General features: G+C 37.0%; 3 protein-coding genes across 3 annotated transcripts; 2 read left to right on the forward strand and 1 right to left on the reverse strand.

Annotated features, from left to right (window-relative positions):
- Positions 1-1,408: 1,408 nt before the first annotated feature.
- gnl3l (G protein nucleolar 3 like) lies at positions 1,409-11,757 on the forward strand. The gene is given in 23 exon segments (XM_079483394.1): positions 1,409-1,478; positions 1,563-1,603; positions 1,749-1,856; positions 1,966-2,082; positions 2,382-2,465; positions 2,569-2,704; positions 2,807-2,910; positions 2,991-3,135; positions 3,277-3,364; positions 3,452-3,719; positions 3,723-3,865; positions 4,031-4,167; positions 4,244-4,395; positions 4,518-4,692; positions 7,286-7,290; positions 7,294-7,521; positions 7,694-7,918; positions 8,261-8,356; positions 8,999-9,110; positions 9,235-9,291; positions 9,386-9,461; positions 9,627-9,774; positions 9,857-11,757. Coding segments are annotated over 23 exon segments (3,108 nt in total). The 5' UTR covers positions 1,409-1,465; the 3' UTR covers positions 10,307-11,757.
- Positions 11,758-12,117: 360 nt separating this feature from the next.
- Positions 12,118-13,464, reverse strand: LOC306909772 (uncharacterized protein; the record flags this gene model as incomplete). Its single annotated transcript, XM_079483804.1, has 3 exons — positions 12,118-12,431; positions 12,766-13,005; positions 13,344-13,464. The coding sequence occupies 3 exons, from the start codon at positions 13,462-13,464 to the stop codon at positions 12,118-12,120; spliced, it is 675 nt and encodes a 224-aa protein (XP_079339930.1).
- Positions 13,465-14,692: 1,228 nt separating this feature from the next.
- On the forward strand, positions 14,693-19,081 carry cxxc1b (CXXC finger protein 1b). Its single transcript, XM_079483954.1, has 14 exons — positions 14,693-14,968; positions 15,366-15,478; positions 15,618-15,718; positions 15,863-15,987; positions 16,102-16,257; positions 16,349-16,486; positions 16,671-16,772; positions 16,866-17,044; positions 17,156-17,363; positions 17,559-17,669; positions 17,827-17,876; positions 17,961-18,057; positions 18,178-18,330; positions 18,408-19,081. Exons 1-14 carry the CDS (start codon positions 14,966-14,968, stop codon positions 18,552-18,554), a joined length of 1,683 nt encoding a protein of 560 aa, XP_079340080.1. The 5' UTR covers positions 14,693-14,965; the 3' UTR covers positions 18,555-19,081.
- Positions 19,082-19,582: the final 501 nt, after the last annotated feature.

Genomic DNA, 19,582 nt, shown 5'->3' on the forward strand with positions numbered 1-19,582 from the left:
AATAAATTTCATGTTAAAAATTGATAACTTGCAAATCAGCAATGTCAACAAAGTGTTTTTTTATCCTGTCGCCATCTCTTTACATTTCAGGTTTAAAATTGCTGGTATATATACACGTCATGATTCTCGTGGTGAGACACAGAGAGAGGACCCAGGTGCAGACAACGGGTAAGGGGTTAACAAATAATAAAACAAAGACCCACGAGGGGGTTACAGAACAAAACATGGACACAATAACATGACTAAGACTAACTACACAAACACTTAACATAAACTCAAAACAAGAACTACAAATACACTGAACTCGACTTGACAAGCCACATGGACTCACCACACAACCACAATGAACCAGCACAAGACAGAAGACACAAGGGCATTAAATAAGGGAGCAAATCAAGAGGGAAACAGGTGAAGGGCATTAATCAATAACGAGGGTAACGAGAGGATGGGAACAAAGACGAGACAGGAGAGAGAGTATGGAAGGCCATAAGAACAATAATTGCCTCTCTCCACACAAAACATTAGATTCTGTCATGATCCTGCCACTAAACCAAGAGAAACATGACATGATGCGGCAGAATCATGACATATATATATATATATATATATATATATATATATATATATATATATTTTATTATTTGTATTAAATACGATTTCCATGTAGAATCATGTATTTGTATTTTTATTGTGTGTTTTACAATGTTTTTGTGTGTAAATATGTACTATATGTGATGCTCTGCTTTTGTTTTTAGGATTTTATTTTAACATTCTGTCAAGAGCCTATACTGAAAGGCTGAATACGTTAAAGCCTACCTAATCACAGTAGCCTGACGGATGAACAAATAAAATTAAAACCTTATGAATAAATAGGATATCTTGTAGGATACTGCATGATCCAAACATAGTATTATTTGATACATTTTTAAAGTTTTCATTACATTTTAGGCATGAAATCCACGCCGAATCCACCCTTCTGATGTGATCAGTTTAATCCAGATATTTTGGATCAAAGTGATCCAAATCCTACAAAAAAGTTCTGAAAAACCCAAACTAAAGGTTTGATCCGGATCAAAACCAAAATGGTATTACGTGATCTAATCCGATTATGTAATCCGTTTTTTCTTTTGAAAAACACATTTTCAAGATTTGATCCAATCCGTTATCCAAAATCCTAGTGGATTACTTTTGAAAAACCGGCCCCAGATGATAGTCTTTCGGCTAATTCTGGCACATTTACAGTAATGTTTATTAATGTGCACTACCCCTGTGAATAAATAAAATAGTTAAATAAGTAACTTTTATTAAAAATCCTTACAAAAACAATAGGTTTTCAGCACTTCGTGCTCGAAACCCTAATAACTAAAGTTTCTATAACGTGCATAGTTTGCTTTTATTTTGAAAAACCGGGTGCTCGTTGCTAGCTTCACGCTAGCACTTTTGGCCTTCCTTCACACGTGCAGTCATGTCTAAAGCAAGTGAGTATATGTAGCGTTACATGGCTTTCAAATGATCACAAACCTCTGCTGACCGACATTCGTTTATTCACTTTCATGTTACAGAACAAAAGCGAGCCAAACGGCTGGGCTTCTGCGGTAAAAAGGTACATCAGTCATCGTGTTTTGAGGCTCTCAACATTAGTTCAGGGTGCATATGACTTTATTATTGATGTCGGCATGTCATGTTGAACATGAAACTAACGAGAAGTCACTTATGTTTGCTGTCATCTGTGCTTCTCATCCTTGAAGGCTAACAATGGACAACAGTCTCAAGGAGGGAAGAGGGATCCTGGTTTACCTGATGTCCGCAGCTTCAAAGAACACACACAGAGACGAGCTGATCTCAGAAAACAAAGGGTGAGAAAGTAAATAATTTACTTGAGATATCATTTTTTAAGAAAGGTTGTATATCCTTGTAGATGCTGGTGTGCTTTGTGTCAGTTTGACTGTGGTGAGTGTTTTGCAGTTGGAGGAGCAACAGGAGAGGCAGAAAAAGTCCAGAGATAAGGAGATGATGAAGAGGAGAAGTCTGGACACTTTCCAGAAAGATATTCAGCTACGACAGAGAGAGTTTGAACAGAGGGTTGGTGTACATGTCATTTTCTAATGATGAGAAAGTATTAGCATTTCCTTTAAGATTTTATTAAATATGTCAAACATTTTCTGTAAGGAACAGTTCTTTGGGACTATGCGCAAGTCACTGACTGTTTTTGTAATCCGTTATTGAATATGATCAATTGTCTGTATCAAGGAACTGTTTTATGTGTAATTTAAATGATAAATATCAGAGACTCTTTAAACACCACTATATAAACACTTTTTTTTTACCAAGTAAACTCTAGTCAAGCTTAATAATGCTTTATTGTTGTTGTCCTGATGCAGGAATTTCAAATGCAAAACCTGGAGAAACATGTCAATTTTGAAAATGAGAACTCAAGAAAAGCATACTGCAGAGAATTTAAAAAGGTACTGTTTACTTTTTCGGTTTTGGACACCTCATTTACTTTATAATGTGGGCATCTAGTGCTAAGTTTCTAAAATCGACTACTTTGATATATTTTCATGGCAGGTAATAGAGGCATCAGATGTTGTTTTAGAGGTTCTGGATGCAAGAGACCCTTTAGGCTGTAGGTGTCCACAGGTTGAACAGGCGGTTGTCCAGAGTGGAACCACCAAGAAAATTGTCCTTGTTTTAAATAAAATTGGTAAGAGAACGTTTTTTGCATGTTGTTTTATAGGATTAAAAATGTAATTATTACGCAGACATTAATATTTATAGTCATGTTTTCTGCTTTGTCTACCTGAAGATTTGGTGTCCAAGGACATTATAGAAAAATGGATCAAGTATCTCCGCAATGAGTTTCCCACTGTGGCTTTCAAATCCTCCACTCAACAGCAGAACAAGAATTTGGTATGAGTGATACATTCACATTTTCTTTTATTGTGTGACATTTCCCACATGATGACATCTCTTTTGTTTGTTATTCACAGAAACGCAGCCGTGTTCCTGTGACCCAAGCTACACAAGAACTCCTCGAGAGCAGCGCATGTGTCGGGGCAGATTGTTTAATGAAACTGCTTGGAAACTACTGCCGTAACCAGGATATTAAAACTGCCATAACTGTAGGAGTTGTTGGTGAGTTTCTCACAACAGCTGGGAAATAGACATTTGATTTTTACATTGTCTTCATTGTAAACTATATTACCTGTCACTAAAAGCAAATTATACAAAGTTATTTTGCATTCACATTGATTCATTTGTTAATAAATGTTTCAGGTTTTCCAAATGTGGGAAAGAGCAGTTTAATTAACAGCTTGAAGCGTGCTCGTGCTTGTAACGTCGGCGCCACACCTGGAGTTACCAAGTGCGTCTAATGTTTTTCTGTTCTCCATTTTGTTTTTAATCATGCAAACTGTTTTCTGCCTTTCACTCAAATCAAGATGTTCCTCAGGTGTTTACAGGAGATCCATCTAGACAAGCATATTAAACTCTTAGATTGCCCTGGTATTGTCATGGCAACATCAACCAGCGATGCTGCCATGATCCTTCGAAACTGTGTGAAGATTGAACAACTTGTAGATCCGATCCCACCAGTCGAAGCCATCTTGAGGCGCTGCAGTACAAGACAGGTACCACCGATAATTGAAGGAGTTTTAGCAAATTACAATATTGCACAATTTTGTGTGTGCCCATTCCCTCGTTATTTTATCTTTTATATATAGATTACAGAGCATTATGGCATTGCAGATTTCCACACAGTACATGAGTTCCTAGCCTTACTGGCCCGTCGGCAAGGAAAGCTCATGAAGGGAGGACTGCCAGACACTGACAAAGCTGCCAAAAGTGTTCTTAATGATTGGACAGGGTAAGGTTGAAGTGACGGCAGTATTTCACCTACCTTTTAACCTACAATTTTGACTTTTAACAATGTAATGGCTAACCCAATGAGCACTTTATTGCTGTTGAAAGCTTACTTTATGCACTACGTATATGTTCACATTATAATAATAAAAGCCTGTGTCTGTTAAAGCGGTCGCATCAGCTACTTCACACATCCTCCAGAAACGCACACTCTGCCAACACATGTCAGTGCTGAGATTGTAACTGAGATGGGCAAAGCATTTGACTGGGATGAACTGGAGAAGGGCAATCTAGAAGCACTTGCTGGTAACCCTGTCAACATTAATAAATAGTGAGATATAGTTTCTCTTAACATTTATAAACCTGTTGTTCTTTTATTTAGAGTGTGGCACATCTGATGCACAAATGGGGTTCTGCATGTCTACATCTGGAATGACACAAGGAGGTCCAGGAAATGAACAAATGGAGGGTTCTTCAGGGGACCCTGAACTCCAGGACACAGCTGAATCAATGGATGCAGATGAGGATGCAGAGGTACATCAATAACATAATTTAGTTACTAATGGAAGAACATGCATTATTTTTGTATCTTTTGGTGCTCTGTTTCAAAAATCCAATGCCATGTTTGGTCTCCGTTTACAATTCATTCAATTAAGTTCGGACCAATGACTGTTGAACTCAAAGTCCCCAAGATAAAGACTGGTGGTGCAGCTGAAGCGGTAGGCCCAAAGCCAGTGGACTTAAAAGAAATACTGGATGTTGACCCACTGCTACAAGGCCAGGCACTTTTGGCTGCCAACAAAAAGCGAAAAAAGCAGCAAAAAAGAGCTGGTAAGACCTCTTATATATCATGCATATCGATAGCATGTTGTCATGGCCTGAATAAGAACATCTTTTTTTTCCCCCTAAAGATAAACTCGGCACCAAACTTTCAGATTCTCTTACGGCGGCTTTGAATTTCTCCTTCTCTGACAACTGATGGCAGCAATAAACCACAATCTGTATTGTATACCATGATTGTTTCTAATGATTTTTAATGACAGATAATGTTCTATATTTGCTCTACGTCATGCAGTAATACACTTGTGCAAAAACACACAGATCCAAAAAGTCTAATTTGTCCAAAATCCAGTTCATTTATTCATCGCATACTGTCCAGTTTTTTTCACTAAACTACCCACTGTAGCTCAATAAACTCCCCACTGGAAGGTTTCAGGACAAGCACGGCGGATACAACTCGAGCCACTTTTTGAGTTTTTATTTAGAACACCTACACAGCTAGTTATGTGTGACGTTTAGCTCGTCATTTTACTAACTGAAAGATCGCTAGGTTGTAAACCTGCAATAAAACCACAAACAATACATCAAAATAAACTAATGAAATTACACAATCTGGAAATATTAACTTTCGATCCAAATTACTGGCAATTCCAGATTACAGATACTCACCGGCAAGCGCACCAGTCCTGATCAACAACAGAATTAAAAAATGAAACTAAAGGCGGCGCCTGCGCACTCACCAACCACACACATACAAATACACAATCTGGTAACTAGGAACAACAATAAACATATCTGCGACCTAGTAAGATTATAACATAAATATTCCCACAATTAGAATGAGTACACTTATTTCCTCAAACAAGAAAAATAAAAAATAACATCCATCAATCCTAATATACCCCGCAAACAGTAGTGACACTCGCAAACAGTAGTAACACCCGCTGGAAAGTTCTACACATACAGCATATGCCCGACTTTCTGACTGGATGCTTTGATGGTTTCACATACGCATTACACTATAACCCATCATTCACTTAATTCTGTTGACATGGACGGCCTCTTTTTTGCTGTGGGTTTCAATGGGGTGGGAGTCATAGTTACCATATTTATACTCGTACTTATTTTTCTGACTGAATGCTCAAATTGTCACTATTGTTTGAATGACTCATACAGGCAACATTGCATGTCCCATATTGGTTTTCCTTCTATACAAATAAGGAGCCTCATTATTTGAAGTGGGTCCCTTTAAAGTTATGTAAATATACACACATATACAAAATAAATAAATAAAACACGAGATTCCAAAGTGTGCATAATATGAAATATCTATAAAGGGCTGAATATATCAGTAAGTCCATGCCAGTGCTGTAACAAGCAAAGTGGACATATGTGGTAAGAGATGTAAATAAAGAATAGGTGGGTGTGTCCAAACTTTTGACGTGTGCATTCGTTTAAATTAGTAAAAGTTACATTTGTGTGAAATCAAACGGTGCTAATCAGAGAAAAGCGAAAACAATTATCAAACGCAGGAGTGCAAGAAGAAGGAGGAGGAACAAGGAAATCCTCATGCGAGTAATGGCGATGACTCCAGCACCCTCGCGTTGCTCCCGCTAACACCAACCAGGTAACATTAACCTAACCTAACTTTTCTTTTGACCTTTATCGGGGTGTCGCGTATTTATACTATTATACAGTTGTGTCATTGGGATGTATTCGGAATTCATAAAGTTACATTTCAGACAACGTGCCAAGCTGACGTCGGTTGACAGGTCAGCTAGCTAACGTTAACTAGCCTAGCGCTAACAGCTGGATGCTGTCAAAAATGAATCTTGCGTCTAACTTGTGTAAGTAAATGTAGTACACAGTTGAAGTCAGGTGTTATTACGGGTATAAATAACTTATAAATAGTTTGTTAGCTAACGCACTTTCTCAGCTTTTAAGTTTTATTCTTCAGCTAAGCACCATTTAGCGATCTATTAACTTACATAACGTATCATCTGTGGTCGCCTATTTAACTGCAAATACTTTTTTTCTATTTTTTGGTGAGACTCAGAATAGTGTTTGTGCTTAGGTTTTGTTATTTAAGGACTGTAACGCCGAATCTAGCGTATTTTTGGTTTAGCAGTTATCTATACTTCCCCATGCTTGTATTACATTCGTACGTTTAACTCACTCATGTCTTATTAAAATGTATTAAATTAAACAAACTTGAGTTTTATGTATATTCAAAATGTTTCAGTTGTTTTTGTGTACTTTTCCTTACTGCCATTTCATTTATTTAGTCATGTTTTTTTGTTTTAAATGGGTAAAATCTGTAATAGTGTACTTTTGCCTGGAGTTTCTTTCTCCCATAGGTTGATTTGACAAAGTAATCCAATACACAGATTTGTGTTTGTTTGAAAACATTCATGATCGTCTTAAGAGTTAAATTTATTTACAAATAGACTGTTGACAGAGTATTAGATTTCTGGAGGAATGTAACTGTGTATGATGACTCGGCCAATTACATTTCCCTTTTTATTAACCCATGCATATCCAAAAGGAGAACTTACAGTAATTTTCTCCCATAGTTCCCTCTTATCCTAGATGCATCTTTTAGAATAGTCTGGCCCATCACTAACTTTCTTGTCCATCATTGCAGCTTGTTAATTCTTCTCACACTTGACCTGTGGAACCTGTGTAGCCATGTCATCTCGAGTGTTGCTACGGCAACAGCTGATGCGGGAGCAGGCTCAGGAGCAGGAAAGGAGGGAGGCGCAGCAGCAGGCATCTGTCGCTCAGCTCCGGCCGACAGATTCCACACCTGCCATCTCGGTCACGGTCCCACCCATGGCTGCATGCCCTCCTCCTGCTCAAGTTCCAGTGGAAGTTCTGAAGGTAGGCTGGGCCTTTCAAAGATGTTGCAGTTTATTCGCCTAAAAGGTTAAGATTGAGTAATCATGGACAATAAACTGTTTAAAATAGAACCAGAAGTCTTTCACTTTAGAGAAATAATAAGAATTAGAGTTACAGATGGGTTTTAATGACCATCACTGTTTTTTTTTTGTAGGTGCAAACTCACCTTGAAAACCCAACTAAATACCACATCCAACAGGCTCAGAGGCAGCAAGTGAAACAGTACTTGTCCACCACACTGGGCAACAAAGTTTTTACACAAACACTCGGTGTGTCCCCTGTTCCGCAGTCAAGCTCCGCCCCTGAGTTGGGACCCTCTACAAGCAGTATCCCCAACAGTCCAATGGCACATCTTAACCTGGGCTCCAACAAAGAAGAGGTACAGCAGCTTTAAGCAGCCCAAAAGCCGTTCTTACCTTAAAAGCATTTAAAACAGCCTTTTATTTTTGTTGTGTAAGCTTTGTTGCATTATTCTGCAAAGTATCACACGGACATCTTTGTTTTTTTTGGCTTTCACACACTATAGAACTTCTGCTTTAGATCCCCTGTAAAAAAATGTCCTTAAGTTCTCTAATTATTAAGAATACTTTTTTTTTTCCCTAAAAACGTGTTAGGTAAACCCTTAAAACTGATTTAGGTTATTTAAGTACTCAACATTTCATTCATTTGAGGTGTTATACCAAACTGTCTAACATCTTTTAATGTTTATGTTGTCCCCCAGATGGATGACGTTATCGATGACATCATTAGCCTAGAGTCCAGCTTCAATGATGACATCATGTCACTTATAGACTCAGGACTGCAACTCCCAAACACGGTAAGCCGAATGATCCTTTTCATTATTCATGATTTCATCCATATCATAACGACTGTGTTCCAAATGAAAGCCCCTTTGAATGGCTGTCGAATTTGTGGTAAACCTCCACAAGTCATTCTAAAAGCAAAGAAGAAAATGCCCTTATACCTCTTAACAGTGAGTGCTAACCACTGCACTTATGAGACGCTATATAAATGGAGTTTCGGACATCAGCAACGGACATAAACATTCACTTCTGAAACATTACTTACACCTGCCAGGCAGGAACTGTGAGGGTAAAGTCAAAAGGGAAACTCCTGTGCCCTAGCACTTCACATTCCCTTTAGAGTATTCTGGAGGAATATGTTAAGAGAACGTACTAACTTTAATTCTTAAAAAAACTCTGCATTGAACCAGTTCTGTTTGAAATGAGAATATAGGTAATTATTGTAAATAATTGCATGTTATAATCTCTAAATTCACTTTGAATAAGTGTCAAAAGATTGTTCCTCAGTTCGTTGCAGTACATAGACATGCTATTTGTAGATTTTTTTTAAATATTTTGGTTTCTTGTTTAATAACTAATTAAAAGTGTGGACAATCAATGTTTTTTTAAAACATTTTGGTTTGTATATTGCATTTATTTCTCTTTAATTTTCCTAGTTACCAGGCAACCTTCTGGATGTCTACAACAGTGCTGGTATGGTGACTCCCAGCATCACCATTAGCAATTCCTGTCCAGCAGATCTGCCTAACATCAAAAGGGAACTTACTGGTAAACACATGTTCCGTCCATTTTCTGTATATATTTTTCATTTCCTTCATTTGTTTGTTTTAGTACTGTACGTGTAGTATTGAATATATGATGTAGTACATACAGTAATCGTTCTCTTTTATAGACACAGAGGCCAGGGCCTTCATGAAGGAAAGACAAAAGAAAGAAAATCATAATCTCAGTGAGTTTTAAAGTAACAGTGTCTTCTGATATATTGTTTGTTTACTTTGAGTAGTTGCACGACACAGCCTTAATATATGCTTTGCTTTGTTCAGTTGAAAGAAGAAGAAGATTTAATATAAATGACAGAATACAGGAGTTAGGGGCTCTTATACCCAAGTCCAGTGATCCGTAAGTTTCTATTTATGAAGATTTAAGGTTGATTCCAATTATAGATTTGTGATTTTCATTTGACATGCAAAAGACTCACTTTGTCACAACAACATATGCCACCAACATTTAAGCCCACTTGACTGATACACATTTTGTATGTAAATGCCTATCCTCAAATGCCAGGGAGATGCGCTGGAACAAGGGAACCATTTTGAAGGCTTCTGTTGACTATATAAGAAAGCTTCAAAAAGAGCAACAGAGAGCCAAAGAGATTGAGATGAGGCAGAAGAAGCTTGAGCAAGCAAACCAGACCTTGCTGCGACATATACAGGTATGTCATCAACAAAATATGTCTGCCAAACCGAATGTTTGCAAAAAGATGGAATGTAACACACTCTGATGTTTGTATGCAGGAATTGGAGATGCGAGCCGGAGTCCATGGCCTCGCCACTTTGTCACCTGGTCCAAGCTCAAACGTTTCGTTTCTTCAGCAGCAGCTACACCAAGCAACCCAGGCTTTGCAGCCCAGAGTTGGAGAAAGCCAAGCTCAAACCCAGCTCACTATGGATGGGGCCATGGCAGAGACTTCCCCTTCTTCCTTCCTCACTGTAGGTTCATCAGGTTCTCTGGCTGGTGCAGTTGTAAGCGGCCCTCTTGATTTGGGTACGTTTAGCTTTGCGGAGCTGGATGAACCATCGGCTTCGGATCTTTACACTGATGTTGGTCTCAATGACATTCTAATGGACGAAGGCTGCACGTTGCCAACCATCAGTTCCTCAGATCCACTTTTCTCCCCAATGTCCCCTGGTGCCTCCAAGCCAAGCAGCCGCAGAAGTAGCATGAACATGGAGGACGACTTGTAAAGGAACTGACCACTATTTGTATGTGTGTGTATGTGTGTGTGAGTGAGCCCCTTATCATCATATGATACGGGTCCCTTTAGGTCTTTCAGGAGTGTCTTCTGATCTAACTAATACCCTTTCCAAAGACTAAGTGATGATTCTGGAGCCAGTGCTCGATCTAGAACTATTCACTAAAGATTACAATTGGTTTCACACCTACCCCTCTAACCTGGTGGTCTTGAAAAATGTGTTTGAGATTCTTTTGGGTACAAATTAATGTTATTTTCATTTCCCCCTCACCTTTATAACATTGAATGTTTTTTTCGGGTAGTCAATAATTACAATAATACAAATTTTTATTCAAATGTTTTGGACTTTTAGCCTTTTTCTAGCTAAAATGTTGGAAGATTAAGCTTTTTATAGCTTTAATGCATAGCTGTAATTCCCTAAGGGTAGTTCATGTTATGTCATTACTGTGTTAGTCTTAGCATTCAGAGCATGCAAGTACACAAACACTTTATAGTGACTTAATGTACCAAAGGGATCTTAATAGCATGTACTTGTGCAGTAATTATTCATATGATGAAAATGTTCAAGCAATATTACAACAACACTCCTGGTTTCATATTTACTACTTTTGAAATGTATACAGCAGTTTATTCGGTTTACATCATTACATCATCAATTCATTTAACCTGTGATGTCAATGTTACGTTGCAAATTACGTTGCTCATGCGTGTTTTTAGGCTTTGCATAGGGAGATGAGCCAATTTAATGCAATACACAAATAGCTTTCCAGGTGTAATGTTTCAAAAGCTACCTCTCTCCAAATTGCTTTTTAACTAGATCTTAATAATCAGAATTTTGTTCAACTAAATATACACATTTGTTCTGTACCTAAATGTATGTGTTGTGCTCATATGCAAATGATGTAAAAATTCTGCCGCTTAAAGCCAAATATAGTTTCCTATCTGATCAAACAGTGTGATGATACTCCTAACTGTGCCTTTAGCATTAAGGAACAAATGTTATTTGTTTGGTTTAAAAATATAAAAAAGACAAGTAAGCAAATTACGCTCCAAATGTAACAAGGGCCTCCTGAGTTATTCTCTGTCAATCCTGCAGCAATTCAGATAAATGTTTTGTTTAAAAGTATACATTTTAAAGATAAAACATCCCTTGTCAAAGATATTTTTAAACTTTAATATTGTAGTAAATGCAATTGCCATATTTTTGTCCAAGGCATAAAGATGGCTATGTTAAGTTATTGAATATAATGAAATCAGAGCAACATTATCATTTTCTGACAATACGCAAGACTTTAGATGTTTTTATTCCCTTCTTTAAATGAATTACATCTTTATTGAAAGGGAATGTGTGTTTTTTTCAAAGCGCATAATTTATTATAATGAGAACCTTTTTCTGTTGGTGGTTTAAGTGGCTAAAATAAACTGATAAGAAAACAGATCATGATCATGCCTGATCTTTTTAATCCATGGATCTTTAGCATATTCATTACAGCATCTTTGCATATAGTTTGAGTTTCATACTGGCTTCGATGAAACATTTGAAACATTTACAATGAACTTATATTCATTTTCACAGTAGATACGAGTTACGGCTTTAATGATTTAATGTAAGAAATTATATATCATCTGGTGCAAATGACAGCATATGCTTCTCATTTAAAAATGCAGTATAAAAGGCTGCAGTGCAATTTCACAGCCACCATCAATCAGCAGATGCATCTGGAATCAGCATGTGACATTTGTTAACATTCCAACTTTATCAGATTGTCATGACTATAAATTAGTTTGAGGTTTCATGAGCCATTAGTGAAACAGAAGTTGAGAGAGTTCCATGCCTAGTTCAAGACACTCAGTAGTCTGTAGACAGAGATCGCAAATGGAGCAGTCAAAGGCGCTCTCTCCACAGCTGCAACCGCATGCATCCATGTATTCGGTACAGCCGCAGCATGGGCAGAAGTCCATACAGACATCCAAAGCAGAGGGGTCGCAGCAACATGCTTTAGAGCAGATAGATGAACAGATAGACGCCACGCAGTATTGACACCCGTCTCCAACAGTTAGAAAGCAATCCCAGAACTTGCAGAACAAACAGGCCAAAAGAAAGGATGCACATAAGTCTAGAAAAGTATGAAAAAAAAATTGATTAATGACTGAATTAGTAAAGTCAAGGCCACTATGAGAAAATACTTCAACTAGCAATTTTGTTTGTATTTTGAGCATCACTATACTGGCCTGAGTTTAAAAGTCATACAGATATACACCACAAAAGAGTGAGTTTGAGTTTGCATCCTCATTAATTGACCTAAATGCCTATGATAAAAGATGAAAAAAAGCGAAAGCTGTTAGCAAGGATTTCAGGTGCATCTATAATGCATTAGATGTCATAAAAATTGAATCACTCACTTCATTGAGTCAACTGTAATCTTAAGTGTTGGCGGAACTGGTGCTTACCTTCTCCAGGAGGTTTCAGGCTTTGCTGACTTTTTGATGTGGAGGTGGAGAGCCTGATTCCACGATGGCGGTGTGTTGTTTTATAGGCAGTGGAATGTGAATGTTTTAGGTGGTTGGCAGGTAGCTGAGTGCAGATAGGAAGACCATCCGAAGAGCAGATGTCCCTGTCAGGTGAGTTCAAAACATTCTGAAATGGCCTTTTCAGTTCCATTGGGGCGTTTTGGATGTGCACTTCTAAATCTAATATGAGGATAAACAAAATCACGTTTAGATGCGTTACATGCAGTGATAGCTTTGTGAATGATCTCCAACATCTGAAGGATTTTATTATTTACCAAACGCAAGTGGATTCGATGTGCCAAGACTGGAAAAAAGGCAGGAGTTTTCCTTTCTGGAAAGGTCTTCGGTTGAGGACAGCTCACTATCCTTTAGACACATACTGGTACATTCATTTTCATTAGAAAACTCTTTATAAACAAACAAAAACACCCTATTAGTTTTCCTTTATATGTTCAAATAACAGAAAAGTCTAACCTATTATATTTCTTCTATATGTAAATAGATTAGAAAAGTCTTACCAGTGTCTTGCAAAGTTGATGCATTAGGAGCAGAATTCATTTTAGGGTCATCTTCATGAAAGCTGGATTTAGATCCATTTAATAAATGGCCACCATAGTTATCCTTACAGTCACAATCCATTTTCAAACTTATTTCACCTTCTGCGCTACAACAAGAATACGTGAATGTAAAGATGTGGAGTGAGAAAGCAAGAGTATTTAAACTCTTAACTGTGTCATTAAATATTCAAACAAAGGAAGCAAAGAATATAGATGTGCCATATTTTTTGGCAATAGGACTATCTGAACACTTGACATGTTGATATTATACAATTTACACGTGTATACTGTCAATTGGTCTGTGTTGTGATTGTGCATTTTACTTTACTGATGTATGTTTTTATAATAGATAAATCTATTAAAAAGTTACATATATGCATGCAAAACAACAGCAAAAAAGAAATATCAGCAAAAAGTACCCTACTGATAAAGCAAGAAGTGGCAGAGTATTTAATCTATTATTAATATCCCATTTGGCAAACATATTGTGTTGGACAGAGATAAGTGGCATAGAAGTAAAGAGGGCAATAAATTTCAGCAACATATAAGGCCAGTGTGTGCTTACACTGAATCTGAGAGATGTCAGGAAAAGTTTCTACAGCACTTAAAATCGTGACAAATGTAAGAATATAAAAGTTTGCATTACACAAACAAAGCAAAATACACTCTGCATTATTTAGTCATCCCAAAGAATTTACAATACAAATATTCGACAGTCATCAAATACAAAAAAGTGATTATTTATTACATTCCTATGCAGTACTGTATAACCAGATACGAATCTATTAAATAACTATACGTTTTATTTATGGGATATTTATCGCAAACAAAAAAACAACAACTTTTAAAACAACATCATATTGTTTACGATGTTTCTCCTTTTTATTTTTCCACCATATAATTTGTACCATTAAAAGAAATACACTAAAACGTGTTATTCTATCGGATTATTCAAGATGATAAAAATTCACTAACCTTTATCACATCCCATCTCCCGTCAATTTCCAGATTGATGATCATAGCGTGTGTGCTGTATAGGTGCTGTAGGCGGATCTAATCCCAACGCTCACAGCGTTGATAGGTTGTAGATGCACACCAAAATAAACAAACAAACAAACAAACGATTGAATAAATACCAGTGTTAATATAATACAAAAATATATATCATAAAGTATAATTTACAACGAACAAAAAAGGTGACGAAATATACAATTTTACTATGAATTATAATTAATAATACATTTACTATGAACTCTATTCGGTTTACTAAACGAATCACTATAAAAGTCTATAAATCACAATCACTCAAAGTACGTTTTCGTTGCAGGCAATTGTCAATGTTTTGTCAGGTGCCTTTTATTATGAAAACCAACCTCCTCCCCAAACAGAACCGACTTTATACTGTTAGCTAGTGACCACAACAACGAGTGGATAGATAGGGTTTCTTGTTTTGTGAGGCAATGTGTACTATTATCGATGACTGTAAACCCAAGACACGTTCACTATTTTAAACAGTAAACCATTTCGTAGTTACACATAGTTTGCATTGTTTAATCAGGTCGTCCACAGGGCGGTGAGCGGCTATGGTAAGTCTGCTATATGATAAGATAGCATGATGGCTACATCTTAATAAAAACGACATAAAACGTCTACTTCTGTCACGAATTTGTTGCAAATGTTGTGACTAGTATTTGATATGCAGTAGTTTGTTGTGCTCCTTGTGTCCGAGCGTGCTATCATGCTAATAGACGTGTATCAATCCGATATTGCACTGTTATAAACGTGTTTTGTTTCTACTAAATGATGTTTTCTCTTTTACACGGCCTAATGTGATACAAATACGGTCCCAGATGAAAGATGTTGAAACGTAAAAACTGGTTGTAGTTCGTATCTTTGTACATCGCTTTCATTTGTTTAGCTTCCGTAAATTACTCAATGATAATAATAATAGTATATTAATGTTGTAATATTCTGTCTTCATAGGACAGTGAAATGTCTGATATGGATCAGACTCCGGGTGGGGATAACACCATGGATGGAGAGAACGCCCCTTTGTACTGCATATGTCGAAAATCAGACATAAACTGCTTCATGATGTAAGGCTCATCTGTACAATCGTGTGTTCGTAAAAGTTGCTCTTCTAATGTCAATGAACCCATAAGATCCTTTAAAAAGCATGAATATTCCATGCCTCTAATAGCCTATGTTAATATGGATCAAATCCTTTCCTTACAGTGGTTGTGATAACTGCAATGAATGGTTCCATGGTCACTGCATAAATGTGACGGAGAAGATGGCTAAAGCCATCAGAGAATGGTACTGCCGTCAGTGTCAGGGTAAGTGACTAATTCCACCTGTCCTAACATTGTGAAAATATGTGGCTTGCTTACTGAATCATGAAATGTACTTCATGACAATTGTATACCAATACAATGGTGTGAATTAGAATAATTTAAAACATTCTTCTACATTTCTCCTAGGAATGGACCCGTCTCTTGAGATAAGGTATCGGAAAAAGAACCGTGATAAAGATGTCGACTCTGAAAGCTATGACAAACGATCCAGTACTTCGGATTATAAGATCGATAAGCGCCGTGGATCTAAAGTAAGTATTTCTTGAGATCACTTTAAGAAATTATCATGTACTAACGCCTATTTGTGAATGTGTTTTACTTTATATACTTTATTTCTAAATAAATGTCCTCTTCCTATTTTCCAGGTAAAGCGTTCTGCTCGTATGTGTGGGGAATGTGAACCCTGTACCAGGACAGAGGATTGTGGCCAATGTGACTTCTGTAAAGATATGAAAAAATTTGGAGGCCCAAACAAGATTCGTCAGAAATGTCGTTTAAGGCAGTGTGTTGTTCGTGCTCGGGTACGCATGTTTTTTTTTTTAGGTTGTTCATTATTCTTTTATATCATTTTTTGTTTAGACATGTTGACCTTATTGCTCACTGTTTTTAAAGAAAATGCTGCGTGTTCGGGATGAGGAGTTTTCTCTCCGTGAGAGGCGAGACAACATAATGCACAGAGGTAGACGATACTCGGATGATTACGACGAGAATGATATGGACTCATACGAGCACTACAGGGACAGAACTGCGGTAATGCCTAATTGCTGTAGCTCAACCACAGGCACTTAAGTCTATAGGTTACTTTTTACTTATACAAATATTTGTTACAGTATACTGTTGATTGTTTCTTTTTTTAACAGCGTCTTGTGGATGACCCTTTAGTTATCGTCATTCAGAAATAAACTTTCTCCTTGTTTTGTGCCTTATATTTAAGTGGGCCAGTGATGACGAAGAGCAGCTTTACAGTCCTGTCCCACGGAAGAAAGCTATAAAAGTCAAGCACGTCAAAAGGAGAGACAAGAAATTTGACAAAAAGGTGCACAGAGTAACAAACAGTGCTTAATAAATTATTTATAAATTAACTGCACTTAATACATTATGTATATCTTGGTCAAACTTGTTGCAACAGAAAGAGTCTCGTCGGCACAAGCAGAAACAGAAGCACCGAGATCGCTTAAGACACACTGAGAGGGGAGATGGCAGAGACATCGGGAACTTTCGGCAGTGCCTGGGGCCAAATTGCATAGAATGTGCACGTCCAAACTCCAGATACTGTTCTGAGGACTGCGGAATGAAGCTGGCTGCCAAGTAGGTCACTCTCATGGATTCACTCCATGTCACCTGCACATATCTAATGTGGAACGGTCATGCTAATGCTTGATTTGAAAAACTGACCGAATGATTTATTGATCTGCACAGCCGGATCTATGAGATCCTTCCCCAGCGTATCCAGCAGTGGCAGCAGAGCCCTTGTATAGCTGAAGAGCAGGGCAAAAAACAGCTGGAGCGCATTCGCAGAGAGCAGCAAGCCGCACGAATGCGCCTAGCCGAAATGGAGCGACGGTTTCATGAACTGGAGGGCATTATTGCAAAGGCCAAACAGCAGGTGGTGCAGCAGGATGAGGATGTAAGTATTCAGTGAGTCTTTGAAAAGTCGTTGACTTTTATAAAATAACTGGTTATATATGGACTTTGTTATTATTAGTGGAGTTTTCTTGGAACACTTGTTTGCACTTGGGATGTGAATAAGAGTTTTTTACTACAAGATAATAAAAATGAGATACATAAGGCTGATTATTGTAATATCTATTTATTCTTGCAGGTTAATGAAACGGACAGTGAGGACACAGACCTTCAGATCTTCTGTGTGTCCTGCAGTCACCCCATCAACCCCAAGGTGGCTCTAAGACACATGGAAAGATGTTATGCCAAGGTGAATAGACGTTGTGCTTTAATCTGTTTGTCTGATTTTTTTTACCAGATTGAATTTCGAACATATCCCAAATAAGTTACTGTTACACATTTTCTAAATTAATTAGTAATATATTAATATTAATAATATAGTAAAACTTGGTATAATATTTTAACAGTATGAAAGCCAGACCTCTTTCGGATCCATTTTCCCAACAAGAATAGAAGGGTAAGAGGACTATAATTTAATTATTATACAGGGCTGTTTTGTTTGAGTGTCTCAATTGTTTAATTTTCTCTTTGCATATTTTAGGGCTACGAGGCTTTTTTGTGATGTATACAACCCACAGAGCAAAACGTACTGCAAAAGACTTCAAGTCCTGTGCCCAGAGCATTCCAGAGACCCAAAGGTGAAAATTTACTGCCATCCCACATATTTTTGTCTAAATTAAACCTTAAGAAATCTCTGTAAAACACATATAAAGGTGCACATATGGAAGTCGTTACTTAATCAATTTTTACTTTTTTAGTTCTCTGTGGATGAGGTTTGTGGATGTCCACTAGTGCGCAATGTTTTTGAGCCGACTGGAGAGTACTGCAGGGTCTCAAAGCGCAAATGCAACAAGCATTACTGCTGGGAGAAACTCAGGAGAGCGGAGGTGGACCTGGAGCGTGTCCGAGTGGTCAGTCATTTTCTAGTCTGACTGTCTAAATTAAGTTAAAATAAAGAACATTGATATACTTGTTTTCCCCTGAACAGTGGTACAAGCTAGACGAGTTGTTTGAACAAGAACGCAATGTGAGGACAGCCATGACCAACAGAGCAGGACTACTGGCCCTGATGCTTCACCAGACCATCCAGCATGACCCATTGACCACTGACCTCCGGAGCAATAAGGACAGATAGCCGTCTGATATCACTTTGTGAAACACTTGTCTATATTTGTATACTTTTCATAATGTATATTTCTCACTGTTTGGACAGTCATTCATATTAAACATGATCTTCATGTTTTATCTCCTCTTCAGTCTGCATTACCTACATTTGTCCAGGCAGTTATGAAATTGGAAGTTTTTTTTAGTTGAACCACATAGGAAACGATTCCTAGTAGATTTTCTTAGTTTGTTGTTGATTGGATTAAGTTTATTAATATTTCATGTTAATTTATTGGTTTATTTTGAGAACGTATTAAGGCAGTGAATCTCCTTTTTTACTTCTAGAGCCCCCCATTGCCCCAACTCACCATTTCTACCCAATAAAATATTCTAAAAAGGTGTATATTTGTTATAAATTTAACACAAATGTCTTTTTAGTTCTTTAGATTATTATATGTGTTTTTTGTATTTTAAAAAGTTGGAAGTTATTTGAGGCCCTCTTATTACAAAATAAAAAATATGAAAATACAGATAATATTGCTACACTAAAACAATCATTTATATATAATCTATTTTCTTTAATACATTTTTATAACATTTAATATGACTCCAAACACTACAGTTTTATCGTTGTAACTATTGTATTTTGTGAAATCTTTGGTTAACAATATTTTTTCTCAAGCACAATTTCACTACATATTTATAAGTGTGTTTCATATCTAATACATTTGACGTACAAATCAAGATAAACTGTAAATAAACCTTTAAAAAATACATAGAATGTATATATACGACGTGTATATCTTGTTTGAATACACGATGTAATTTTAGGTTTCAAAATATAAGCAAATGTGTGCATTTTACTATTTTTAGCAACCTTTTACAAATAGACACGTTTGCAAATAAGCACGTCATGTAATCTTTGGGACAACATTTTAAAGATTTGTGAGATGTGAAAGGATGGAAACAAAGCTTATTTTACTACTGTTGGAGCCCACTGTATATTTAATATCTAATTACCTCTTGAATATTTTGTGTGCACCGACTCACACTTGTAAT

Source organism: Barbatula barbatula (genome assembly GCF_947034865.1).
Source record: "Barbatula barbatula genome assembly, chromosome: 20".
NCBI lineage: Eukaryota > Metazoa > Chordata > Actinopteri > Cypriniformes > Nemacheilidae > Barbatula > Barbatula barbatula.